Source organism: Morone saxatilis, unplaced genomic scaffold, assembly GCF_004916995.1.
Source record: "Morone saxatilis isolate NCDOM2014 unplaced genomic scaffold, NCSU_SB_2.0 Contig18, whole genome shotgun sequence".
Taxonomy (NCBI): Eukaryota; Metazoa; Chordata; class Actinopteri; family Moronidae; genus Morone; species Morone saxatilis.
In genome coordinates this window covers 15829482-15843168 of record NW_023339740.1, presented here as the reverse complement: position 1 = coordinate 15843168, position 13687 = coordinate 15829482, and the positions used below count along the sequence as shown (strand labels likewise).

General features: G+C 37.3%; 1 protein-coding gene across 1 annotated transcript; it reads left to right on the top strand.

Annotated features, from left to right (window-relative positions):
• Positions 1-2343: 2343 nt before the first annotated feature.
• LOC118328019 (sodium- and chloride-dependent GABA transporter 2-like) lies at positions 2344-13687 on the top strand (the record flags this gene model as incomplete). Its single annotated transcript, XM_035661610.1, is given in 14 exon segments — positions 2344-2534; positions 2864-2998; positions 4948-5088; positions 5659-5746; positions 5836-5968; positions 6563-6697; positions 7037-7140; positions 7513-7637; positions 7770-7882; positions 8267-8404; positions 8504-8606; positions 8693-8793; positions 10452-10622; positions 10712-13687. Coding segments are annotated over 14 exon segments (1789 nt in total), but the record flags the coding sequence as incomplete, so codon positions are not given.

Genomic DNA, 13687 nt, shown 5'->3' with positions numbered 1-13687 from the left:
AATGGGCAGCGTGAGGATTTGAGTAACTTTGACTACTATCTATGACTGCTTAGGCAACAGTCATCATGGAAATTTTTCGTATTTTTTCTATGGTTTTTATGGCTCTACTATGCCCAGAGCTTCCAACCTCAACCGCAACAGCCAGCAAGGCAATACTCTCTGGAGTTCTTAATACAATGGGACAACCTGCACTGGGTGAACATGCATATGGATCCACTTTTCATTCAAGATTTAAACACTGATATCGCAAGGAATAAGGCACAGGATTGAGACAGAAAGTACACCACTCTAAGGCGAGGACACAAGCATTACCACTCCCCTCGATAATCCTTGCAAATGTTAAGTCGCTCACAATCTATCTACACGAATACAGAGACGCCTGCGTCATGGCTTTCAGTGAGACATGGCTCACATCTTCAGACACAGACTGTCAGACTGGACAGGAACATGGAAGCTACGGGGAAATGCCAAGGAGGCTGTAGGAGTAAGCTAGAGGAGAATCTAAGCAGAAACAATCTGAAGGTAGCGTGGGGAATGTGGAAAATGACAGGCCAACTAAAAACTGTAAACCAGACGGTTTGTATTCCAGGCTATGGAGGAAACAAAGACAAAGCCTGCCCACCACTAAGTCAATCTTGAGGTTTGAAGTTGGTGATGTAAAGACAGTATTTCAAAAGAATAAGATTAATAAGAGCCCAGGGCCAGATGGTATCACAGGAAGAACAGCTCTGTGATGGGTTCTGTTATATATTCAGGATGTCTCTTGAACTGCGTAGGCTTCCAAAGTTATGGAGTCCATTGTTGTCCTGGTGGAAGAGCAGAACCCCTAAAGAGCTAAATGACTTCAGACCAGAGGCACTGGTCACTGGTCATGAAGTCATTTGAAAGGCTGGTCAAAACAGAACTGCTGGAAAGTGTGGGGGAGGCCCTGGACCCCCTTCAGTTTGCATATAGGGATGGGAGTAGAGGATGCATTGATCACTTTATTCCACTTTGTGCACAAACACCAGATTTTTATTTTTATTTTTCATCTGCATTTAATACTATTCAGCCAGATGTGTTAGCTAAGAAAGTGCTTTGTGATTTTAATCTTGATGTAAATTTAGTGGGCTGGATGTGAGACTTTTTATCATGAAGGTCTCAGAGGGTGAGATTAAATGGCTTTCTGTCATAACAGCGCTCCTCTTCCGCTGGCTCTCCTCAGGGCAGTGTCTTGTCCCCCTTGCTTTACATTCTCTACACCAACGACTCTAGAAGCCAGCACGGGGACAGGCACATCCTGAAATATGCTGATGACACAGTTATCAGGACATTGATGAGGCCGTTACAAAGACCAAATATAGTAATTGATTTCAGAAGGAAATTAACCAGGGTGCCCATGTGGTCATAATGTTATGGCTGATTGGTGTATTTGGGCCTTGAATTATTTGGGACTGGTCTGTCACACCAGTGTGCCCAAATAGTTTTCTCTGATTTTCACCCACATATGACCCACAGTGTTTAGCCCTGAACAAGGTTTAAGGTCATTTAGAAACAGTGTCACTATTACAGAGTTTGTCCAGCAGAGGGAACTGTAAAAAGTCCTGCTCTGTATATATCTTGGTCACAATTAAAAATCTAAGGATTTCGACTGTTCATCAATATACTTTATACATTTTTTTGGCTTCCAAATATCAATATTAGTATCAGCCTAAAAAAACCTTCAGAAATGCTTTGCACAAGCTTTGAACACTATCAGAATTCACACATATTGCAGACTTCTGGTGTTGATACCACACCCTCTGCTGGTGTTCATAATTCTCCCCTCGGTGTATAAATAAAATTACCACAAAAACACTTTTGGAAAGTTGTTTTGAGCGGCTCCAGATTTAAAGCTTTTTAGCAGTAATATAGTATCACACACATATTTTCCAGGCTATTGCTTCACTCCCACATTAAATCCAGCAATATCCAGCAGCAGCACAAAAGCAACATTGATGGAGAATTATTCTCATGCCAAGCAGCACTGACCCTCTGTTGACCCAATACAGCAAGACTGCTGGCATTGTGCAGATTTTGAACATTAATATACAGTGATTGAATCATGTCAGTATTCCTGCTGTGATTAGTGGTTATGTTGTTTAATTGGTCCTGAAAAGTGAAATACAGGTTATTTTCTTTAGGCACCATTTGGTACTGCGAAATAAAATCCACAAACAACATAATTATAATTAATACATAAATATTGTTTTAAAAATGTAGTCAACCATGCTGCGAACAATGTCATTCTGGCACTGACCACCACTGATTGGATCCGAAATATTTAATCTAAACTTAATTTTATTAACCCTTCTTTTGTCACAGTGTGATGGCTAAGCCTTTTGGTCCAGAGGTCAAGTTCAGGCTGGACATGGGCACAGCACATCCTGCACCCAGCATCCCGGCGAGAGGACAGTGGTCAAGCAAAGTTGAGTTCCTCTTGGCTGTCGCAGGACAAATCATAGGCCTAGGAAATGTCTGGAGGTTCCCCTATCTGTGTTACAAAAATGGAGGAGGTGAGCTTCATTATATTCAAAGAAGTTTGGGGAAATACTGGAAAAAGCAGCTACTGTCTTTAAAAGTACCCAACACACCAAAAGCAAACAAAAGTGTTAAAAAGAACAAAAGGAAATGAAGGACCTACCTCTACCATCTACCACTGTGATAACACACATATGTTGCATTTACAAAAAAACACTGCAAGTTAACTAATTAACGTTCACAACACATAGCAGGTGTCATATGGAAAAACACCAGTGTCACCATCTTAATGTCATTCTTATGGGTTACTCAAAGTGTTGAAACTAGAAACAATTTATGTGGTGTGGTTTTCTATTTTTCCAAGGGGTGTTCTTCATCCCTTATGTGCTCTTCCTCTTCACCTGCGGCATCCCCCTGTTTCTCCTGGAGACGTCTCTCGGCCAGTACACCAAACAGGGAAGCATAACCTGCTGGAGGAAAGTTTGTCCCCTTTTTGAAGGTAAAGATCTAGAATTACTATCAGAGTATTCATGTGAAATCTTCAATTCTTATTTATACACCTATAATTATATTATAATACAAACATAGTTGTTCCATTCCTGTCAAAAGATCCTCCTAAAGGTTACACACTGAACCTTTAAGTCATAAAGAAATCTGTAAATATGAGGTGCTGCGAACTTAAAATCTTTTTATAAATTGCAACCGTTCAAATCTAATCATTCACATCACAAATGCAGAATGCAGTCATATTTTTCTAAAGTTGCTGCAGTGAATGTAGGACAAAATATACACTCACACATCACAAAATGTGACATTACACACAGAATGTATAAATCTGCAAATCTGTGTATGAGTTATGTAATGAGAGTAACACTGTATTATATTTAATCATTTGTCACAAATGAAGGACAGAAAGTGGTTGAGAGCTCAGCTTCAGATACGGTCTTTATGAGTTTTGTGTGCTCACACTTTTGCTACAAATCTTGCAGGGATATGTGATGAGCGCGATTTGAGAAACAGATGTTCCACAACTTAAACATATGAGTTGAGGTTAAAGGTGAACATTTGTCCTTTGACATTTTCCCACAAAATAAGTGTATTCCACACTAGTAAAAATGACAAAAACAATAAAAACAACAAGCTAAAGCACATAGAATAAAAACAATAAAAGCAAAAAGGCAGAAACAAATAAATCAGATTTTTTTCAGCTAAGAGTTTAAGGTAGTTGGTAGCGTGGTCTCCAGCCATAGCATTCTCCATGTTTGGTTTAGACTCTGGGAACAGCCAGCAAACCATTTCCTTACTATACTGTGGTGTACAACTTATTAAATGCTTAGAACCTGTAATTTTAGGATGCACTTTATACATAAAAAAAACTGCCTTTAGCACAGACTGGGTCTCTAAAGTCCTTTATCATGTCCTCTTTTCTTTCTTTTTTTACCAAAGTATGATTAAGTTTATCAATTATCTTAACAGTGCTGGATTGCCCTATAACTCTTCTTGTCTTTGAAGAACTTTGTGAACCCATATCTTTCTGATTTTCTTTGTGTTTTTCTGTGCACAGCAGAAACAGGTCATCAAACTTTTATCAATTTTCCTATCATTCTGTCATTCATCAGTGTGGATCGTTCCAGTTAGTTATTGTTCTTAGACAAACCAGTGAAGAGTCCATTGCTGGAGATAATGGCATGTAAAAGTTTCTCCAGATTATGCTTCTTTTATTTTATTGTCTCAGATACCTTTGCAAATAAATTTAAAAGATTTGTTCTCCAAGTTTCACACCATCTTTTCTGTGAAACTTAAGAAATTGTCAGGTTCTGTGAATTAATTGTTCACCCATAATAAACAGGTATTTCATCTTTGACATGGCTCCCTTTGGTTAAATATTCTCCTGTGAGCTGTTACATGTGGCCGAATGATTTACAAGAATTTCTTTCTCATACAGTCAGATACACACAATCTTAGTAAATCAACAACAGTAGAAAATGATTCCTTCATCTAGCAGCCTATCTGTGTATTGCAAAAGCATTCAGATCATACTATGATACTGATGGCCTTTAAATTACATTATTAAAATAAGTAATTAATGAGTGAATGAACGTTGAACGTGTATAAAGTCTAGAAGAAACTGCATTCCTTGTTTGCCAAACAAAATACTGTATTATTAACTAGTAGAGCAACTGACTTATCTTCTGAAATAGTTTCCTTTTCATACACTTTTAAAAAAAATTGTAGTATTTTATATTATTTTTATTATTTCATATTGTTTAATACAGTTGGTTAGGATCTTTTTTTTTATCTTTCGGGACATTTTTGGCACAAAAAGTACTCAATACAAAGGCTTCACAGTAATCCAGTTTGTTCATTTAATTGAAGTGATAAATTAGAGATTGCTTACTTTGTGTTGAGCTTGTGATTTAAATACTTTGTTTTTGATTTTTTTTTCAGGCATGGGTTATGGCAGTCAGGTGGTTGTTTTGTACTCCAGTATCTATTACATCATCATATTGGCCTGGGCTTTCCTGTATCTCTTCTTCTCTTTCAACTCTGAACTACCTTGGGCGAGTTGCAGAAACAGCTGGAACACAGGTAGGTGCCAGTATGTGAACTGACTGAACAAACATACATATTGCTGTGCATCTTTGTCTCTGTCCGTCTTTCACTCTTTACCCGACCATCCCCTCCCCCCTCTACCCAACTGTCTCGCGGCCATCCACAGGAAGTTTCTCCTTGCTGCTCTTACCAAGTGCTTACTCATGGTGGGAACTGTTGGGACTCTGTAAATAATTTTGGTACGGTTTAGACCTGCTCTATTTGAAAAGTGCCCTAATATAACTTTTGTTATGAGCTGGCACTATACAAATAAAATTGAGTTTAATTGAATTTAATTGAAACAAACAAAAATTATAAATCTTTAGTGCCAAAATGACAAATGATTGCATTTGCACAATGTTAAGGGAAATCATGATACTAATACTGGCAATAACTCTTAGCAATAGCTTTAGACTAGGCTATATGGAAATGTCCCCCATTCAATTTTTAGAAAATGTATAAGACATGAAAATGTTTCTAAAGGGTTGAGGGGTTTGTACAAAGGGATAATGAGTTTATATGTCCTTGAATACCTTGTTTAAAACGTCCTGTGTTCCTTTACAACAGAGAATTGTGTGGAGTTTGATCGAAGGAGTAATTATTTGAATTTGACTCTGTCCGAAAATGCAACATCCCCAGTGAGAGAGTTTTGGGAGTGAGTATGAAATATAAAAAATCCAATATGACAATAAGCTCTGAAAGTGACATTTGTTAATTATAACTGAAAATGTGGTTGGTTTGCAGGAGAAGAGTTTTAAATGTCACAGGAAGTGTCCATGAGTTAGGCAGCATACGATGGGAGTTGGCTCTGTGTCTTCTGTTGTCCTGGATCATCTGTTACTTCTGTGTCTGGAAAGGAGTAAAGTCGACCGGAAAGGTACGACAAGGACTTTTTTATGTTGTATGCAAACTACCAAGCAACTCTGAAACTGGTAAAGGGCAGCAGCACATTAGGTATGGGTTAACAATCATTTTGGCAGATGCAATGCCTCTGTCACTTCAAGTTAAATACAGATTTCAGAATATGGTGTGTATGGTCTGAAAGAGCGGTGTCGGGCCACAGGACTTTAGCTAATTGTTTCACTACCTCAAACATAATATTGAAACTCTCTCTGCCATCCCTACAGGCGTGGCTCGAGGGATGGTAATGTCACTCTGAAAGCCAATACGCTACTTTGGTCTGGACTGAAAAATCTGTTTGCACACTTTCAGGTTCCCCTGAAGATAAACTGCACTAACTTTGGTGATCCTTCAAATTGTCATTTTGTCCAATACTTAACCAAATAAGATCTGACTCGGCTATGCTTTGTGTGTTGTGCTAATTAGCAACTTAGCAACTAAGAAGGTGAAAATGGTTAACTTAAATGAAGCTTTGTTGAATATCATTTCTGGAGCTGGGTAGGACTGTCAACACAGCTATCGATGTCCACAGTTTTGACACAAATGAACCCCAAACATGACTCTTCCACAGGTAGTTTACTTTACTGCCACATTTCCATATGTGATGCTGGCGGTGTTGCTTGTTCGTGGACTCACGTTGCCCGGGGCCTTGGTTGGGATCAAGTTCTACCTCTACCCAGATCCATCCCGCCTGGCTGACCCACAGGTATGCATAGATTTTACTACATCTCTATCATAATGATACGCGGCTCTACTGAACCTACTGCCTAATCTCTGATGTGCACATTTAGTATATGACACATTTTAAATGCAAAAAGCTACTTTTGTGGAAAGTTAAGGGGGAATCAAAGCTCAGGAAATTGAAAAAGATCAGTTACTTATACAAGATCACTGTATTTGCAGGCTTTTGCTGATACATATAATATCGATAGATATAAAGTATTATGATTCATGAGTTTTGAAGAGATTCACTGCAGTTACACAGTAAAATCCTTTCATTTGTAATTTATTGAAGATGAAAACATATCCTTTATTTGTCTTTCAGGTGTGGATGGATGCTGGCACACAGATATTCTATTCCTATGCTATTTGCATCGGGTGTCTAACTGCACTTGGCAGTTATAATAAGTACAACAATAACTGCTACAAGTAAGTTTGATATGATGTCTATTCAGTGGTTCAGTTTGAGTACTGTACATACAAAACAGTCACAAAAAGAAAACAGCTTCAGAAGGCCCTAGATTTAAAAAGCATAATAATGCAAGACGAAAAAAAGCAAGAATTGAAAAAAAAGACAAATAAAAATGTTTTTAATTGTGATACAACTAAATTTCAAAATACACCACAGAGCCTTTAGTCAGAATTTAGTTGCTTCCAAGCGTCACCACTGAAGATACACAATACCTTTTGAGATGTTCGCAAACATCTGAGCCTTGAGAATATTTCCAGTGATAAGTCATACAATTTAATTTGATACAAAACAATGGAGTATAAAATGTATTTTTGTCTTTTTGTTTTTAGGGACTGTGTGTACTTGTGCCTTCTGAACAGTGGGACCAGTTTTGTAGCTGGCTTTGCCATCTTCTCTGTACTTGGATTCATGGCATATGAGCAGAACACAGACATATCAAAAGTGGCAGAGTCAGGTGAGAAAACAAGAACAAATCATGAAATTAATGAACCATTAAATTACTGAAATGTAGTTTTAGTGTAACGTTTTACTCAACAGAAACAAAATGTCCAGATGTCCATTATTTCTTATCTCATTCTCACTGCAGGTCCTGGCTTGGCGTTCATTGCATACCCTCGAGCAGTCGCCATGATGCCTTTCCCTCAGCTCTGGGCGATATTCTTTTTCATTATGATCATCCTGCTGGGACTGGACAGTGAGGTTAGCTACAGACAGAGTAATAATGAGTTGTGTTTTCTGCCATGTTTGATGCATAAAGTGTTTATGAACTTGCAGAAGGTTTGGTTTGAGGTCTGTGGGTGTCTCACAGTTACAAAACAAATAATTTTATTAGCTCTGACAGGAAAGTTTCTGGTGAATTTCAAGAGTTTTAAACTTCTGCACTTACAAATACAACGAAAATCTGGCTCATATATCCAATGAGTTTTTGTTACTTTGTGTATTTGATGCACATTCAGTCATCATTATCAAAAAATATATTTATTTAGAGGATTTTGAAAACTAAATTATTATGAAATGCCAAGTATGTATCTATGTGTGCAGCATGTCTAGAGTTACTGTGTAACTGTGAGGTCTGTGTTTCAGTTTGTAGGTCTGGAAGCTCTCGTAACAGCAATTTCTGACCTAAATCCTTCCTTCTTCCATGTTGGCCATCGACGTAAACTTCTTCTGCTTGCTATCAGTGTCTTTAGTTTCTTCATTGGCCTTGTAATGGTTACAGAAGTAAGATCAAATCAAAATGCCACTTATTTTACAATAACCTTTTTTTTTATTATGATAAAAGACAATAACACACTAACTGAGGTCACGTTTCACACACAGGGTGGACTGTACATATTCCAGGTGTTTGACTACTATGCCTGCAGTGGGATGACTCTACTTCTCTTTGCCACACTCCAGTCTTTGTGTATTGGGTGGGTTTACGGTGAGTTATTAAACAAGAGGAACATCCTTCTGTTTCTTCCCTGTTATTTTAAATTCCCTCACCACAGCGTTTCCATCTACTTACAGGTGCAGACCGGTTTTATGAAAACATAGAGGAAATGATTGGATACAAGCCTTTTCCCCTGATTAAGTATTGTTTGAAATATGTCACTCCAGTTATATGCATGGTGAGTTGCAGTTGCAGTTATGCCAATAAACTGCTGCAGGAATGAGCGCTAAAACCACTGGCTAAAACCCAGAACTGAGTTAGCATTTCATGCACCTTTTTTTATTTAGATGCCTGAAAGGTCTGTGGTTAACACAAGCTTAAGAGATTTTCACCTTTTGTTCTACAACATAAAATTTGTAATTTAACATATTTAACGTGTTCATTAGTAAAGATAAACTTGCTAAATAAAATATAATGAAGAATCCCATTGACATCATCCCTGCAGGATGCTATTGACCGTTAGCTAAGCCCTATCCCCCGGGAGCGTACCTATGTGCCCCGGGTCCTATGTTCCCCAGACCGGGGGACCCTAACCCTAACCCTAACCTTAGTGGGGAACATAGGACCCGGGGAACATAGGGATGACCCCCTATCCCCCTTAGTTACTGTTGCTGTTGCTCTGCCTGTCTTGCACAGAACATGTGCAGTTTGCAATAATAAGGGTGATACCACCTGCAAATCTGAGTGATTTGTAAAATGATTACTTGATTTGAGACAAAAGAAGACAAAAGCAGGCTTCTCATGTCCTTCCTGTGGGTGGCCATCGATGTTTTTACGGTTTAAAACGACTGAAACTTTCGCTACCTGTAGCTTGGTAGCGAATACGCTAACATTAGCTCAATGAGTAAGTTGATCCACCTGACTCGCATTGTAAAAGGAGTCTTAAATATGCACTTGATGGCCATGTAACTACACCATATTGTGCTAAAAGAGTCTAAAGCTGCATGACCCAGTTGATGATTCTTATAAAAGACGTGCAAAGAAAGAAACATTAACAGTACATTAACGTTAGCAGTACCGTTATGTTAACTGTTAACAAAGAGGAGTAAAAAGTTGGTAATCTTAGCTTAAACTCTGATAGCTTCCAGGATTTGCTTCCACACAGTAGGGAAATACTACACAGTGAATCAGCTAGTTGTGAACGAGGGTATTTTCTAACTTAACCAGTAATCGGTTGTCGCGTATTGAAAAAAATAAAATGCACTGTCCCTTACTGAATCAATATGCTGCATGATTTGTCCCGTATTTCTCTTCTGCAATTTCCAGAAGAGAAATATTAAGTGTTTAACACTCAAAATATAATAGGGAGGCTCCCGAGACCCGCTGCTTGACTTGTGTCCAGCCATGGGGCCACTGGCATGGTGTCCCTTATTCCTCCACGTTGAAGGTGGCAACCCTAATTGCAGCTTATATCAGTGCAAATACGAACCCTGTTTAATCAATTCCCAACACTTTTCTCTTGTGTCTTTTATTTAGGACTAAACAAAACTAAAGTAAAAAAAGCACTTCCTTTGCAAATACACAGTATGTAATATATCAATCTTACTACACTGCATCTGGAGAAATCAAAAGCTTGGTCAGATCATCATCACAAGAAGGGGGATTTAGCTATCGGCCAATTGAGTTGTTTCCAGAAAAGAAGTTGAATTAATCATCATTTTTAAAGGAGATTCTGTTTAATAAGTGCCCTTATCAATTTCATGTTTACCCTTTATTCTTACATTTAAATGGTTTTACTTTCACTCATTAATAGCCTGACGAGATTTGGAGACATTTATGACATTTTGTATTGAGTTTTCCCAGGACTTTAACAGCTTTCTCTGTAACTATTTTCAGGGAACTTTTGTTTTCTCCTTGGTAAAATTCACTCCTCTGAAGTTCAACAGCACAACTGAGTATCCATGGTGGGGTTATGCTCTCGGGTGGTGGTTCACTCTCTCCTCCACACTCATGGTTCCTCTCTGGATGGTGTACAATGTGAGCATCACTCCCGGTACACTGCGACAGGTGAGCTGTTCGTATATAAATGGGTCAACATGTCTCCATAAAGCTGTGTATATTTAATTTTTTTTAAAACCTATTTTCTTCTTTGTTAGAGGATCGCCATTTTATGTACTCCAGCCAAAGACCTTTCTTCAAACAAATCAGAGAAGAAAGCTCTTGGACTGCTCGACATGACCTCATCTCCTAACACCATGGTGTCTTAGTGACAACAGACAACTGAAGCAGCTTCAGATATGCTAAACAAGCGTGAAGCATAAGGAAAAGCTTGCCCTCAATCCAGTAGTCTTAATCCAAGTTTCTTTTAAAGCAGTGGTTCCTAACCTTTTTGATGTTTGACTTCTTAAAGCAAAGCAATGTTTACTCGTAACCTCCAGTCTCTGGTTGCACCAGTTGGATGCAACCAGTTCAACGAAAGACACATTTTTTTGGGCTTGAAATGCTTAAAAGCAAAGATTAAAGGTAAATCTGAAAGAAATGTACTTTTGTACAGCAGAAATATGTTTCTTGTCATCTTGTGACCCCCTCAGCTTTAACTTTCAACCCCTCGTGTTAGTCCTGACCTCCTGGTTGGGAATCACTGCACTAAAGGAATGGCTTGAAGTTTATGGTGATTTCACTTATTATTAAGCACTACAAAGTTTAAATGCAGACTCAGACAGAAAAGGAAATATTTTCAACAATATGGTCAAGAGAATATAAGCTCAAAGGTTCACTTACTGTACAGTGAGTACAGTACATTTGTTTTCTCATTGGTTTCTGAGCTTCCAGCCATGGTCTTCATTCAGCCACAGGTGTCATCACGTGAGCTCCAACTGCATCACTGACAGCGAGCGTGTAGGGCTGAAACTAATCATTATTTTCATTATCAGTTTTTTTTTAAATAGTTGTTTAGTTTTTAAACGTCAGAAAATAGTGACAAATGTACGTTAAAGTTTCCCAGAGAGTGAAGACAACAAAAGACAATAATCATTTTACAATAATATAAAACAGCAAATCCTCACCTTTGAGAATCTGGAGTTTTGTTTATGCAAAAGCATTTACTCGATTAGGATTCTATTGATTGATAAATTATTAATCTCTTAGTTCTTTCAGCTGTACTAACAAGTGGACCTTAAAACTATCTTCATGAGCCAAAGGTCATGAATGAACATCATGCTCGAACGCAAATTGACATGTGATATTTTAAATTGTTACTCATCTAAAGAAAAGGGTATTGAATATGAGAAATAATGAGAATATGGGTGTTCTTTTGTTTTGTTTGTTTAGTTTAGTTTTGTTTTAACCAGGTTGTTTAACTATTCACAGTAAAACAAACATTTGCCAGATAAAGCCATATGGATTGAACACTAAGTCACTTTTTGGTCACTGTGAGTGACGTGAATTAAATTCCATTTTGTCAATGTAAGCTGTAAATTAGAACTATTAAAGCAGTGACGTGAAAAAAAAAATCCACCAATAAGTGCACCTTAGCCGACTGAGCCACCAGGCTGTCCCAACGCGGTTCCTGACCTAAGCAGAGTACTTTTACTGTAAAGACGTGCTAGTGCTGCTTACACAGGGAGGAAACTAGTTTGGTGTTTGGTGTTAGATAAAAACAAAACGGTAGTGCCAAACAAGTTGTATTGTGATGACACCAAATGTAAAAGAGAAACAGCGTGCAAACCTGTTGGCTGTAACAGTCAGAAACAGAAAATATTTTATGAAAGTCAAATAGATTATATTTTTACTGTAGTCTCAGCTGTAAACTTGTTTGATTATAGTTTTTATACACAATACTCATATATCAAGTTTTGCAGATTCATCATTTTGTATCCTTTTCTGTATCATATATCATTGAAATTTGTGGTAATAGTTCATTGTGTACCACGTAAATGCTGTAATATGACATTATTCACATTTAAGGATCAATAATTATTTTCAAAGGATATGTGTAACAGAAACCATGTAAATTTGTGTTTAAATTGACAGTGTCACATTTTATATTACTAGTTGTTAACATTCTATAAATCATGAACAACCAGTTAACTAATGTTTTATTAATGAAAATATTTGTGTGATAATACATTGATGATTTAAATCCTATTAAATAATGTGCAGTTCTTTAAATATTATCCATGAATTAGGCAATCAGGTATTAATGTGATTAAGTATTAATAGGCTTGAGTAAACTACTGGCTTATCATTATTGATTTATTTCCTTGTTTGTCATCTCATTATTTGGTCAAACTGACTCATGTTGAATGGTAAGAGTTAGTACTTAACTTTTGATGAGTTAAATATATATAAATCAATAATGGATACGACATGGATCAGATTAAATTAAATAGTATTGTAGAAATTCAAGTGAAAGTAAACTATTAATCTTTTATAGACATTCAGTAATGATCAGTTACCAGTTTGTTGTTGTTTGAGAGAAAAGTTGTTTCATGGTCATTTTTGGACCTTTGTTTATGAAAACAATTAAAATCAATCATTTGTAAATAATATTGATAATAAAATAATACTAGTAATTTGGAAATAATTCCTAAATGATTTGTTTTGAGAATGTTACCCAGTTCCAGATCCTTTTCTGGGCCAATGCTTCGTGTCCTTGAATGCATCAAAACATTTCCAACAAAGCTGCAATGCCACACATCAATATTTTAGTTGAGAAAACAACCACATGGTTCATTTTGAAGCTTTCACAAGATCTTAATTATTAGATTTTAACCTAACATGTACAAGAAGTCCTTAAAGTGCTCAGAAAATGGAAACGTGAAGCAAACTCCCCCTGCTGAGTGTAACCAAAGGTTCAAGAATAGCTATTAAACAGACCTTGTCGTGTGTTTTCTCAGCTGTTGTTTCTAAGGTCGAGAATGAGTTTTGAATGGATACATATTTTTGACAAAAAATAAAGAGGATGAATACTAAAGCGGCTGTAATTGATATTTTTATAATAATGTATCAAGTGACAAATGAAAACAATGAAGAGATGAGTAGAGATGAACCTATAGAGTGTTAGCATCTGAATCTGCAGCTCCCCTTGACTTTCTGGAGATTTATAGGGGTGGTAGGGGCGGTAGGGGCGG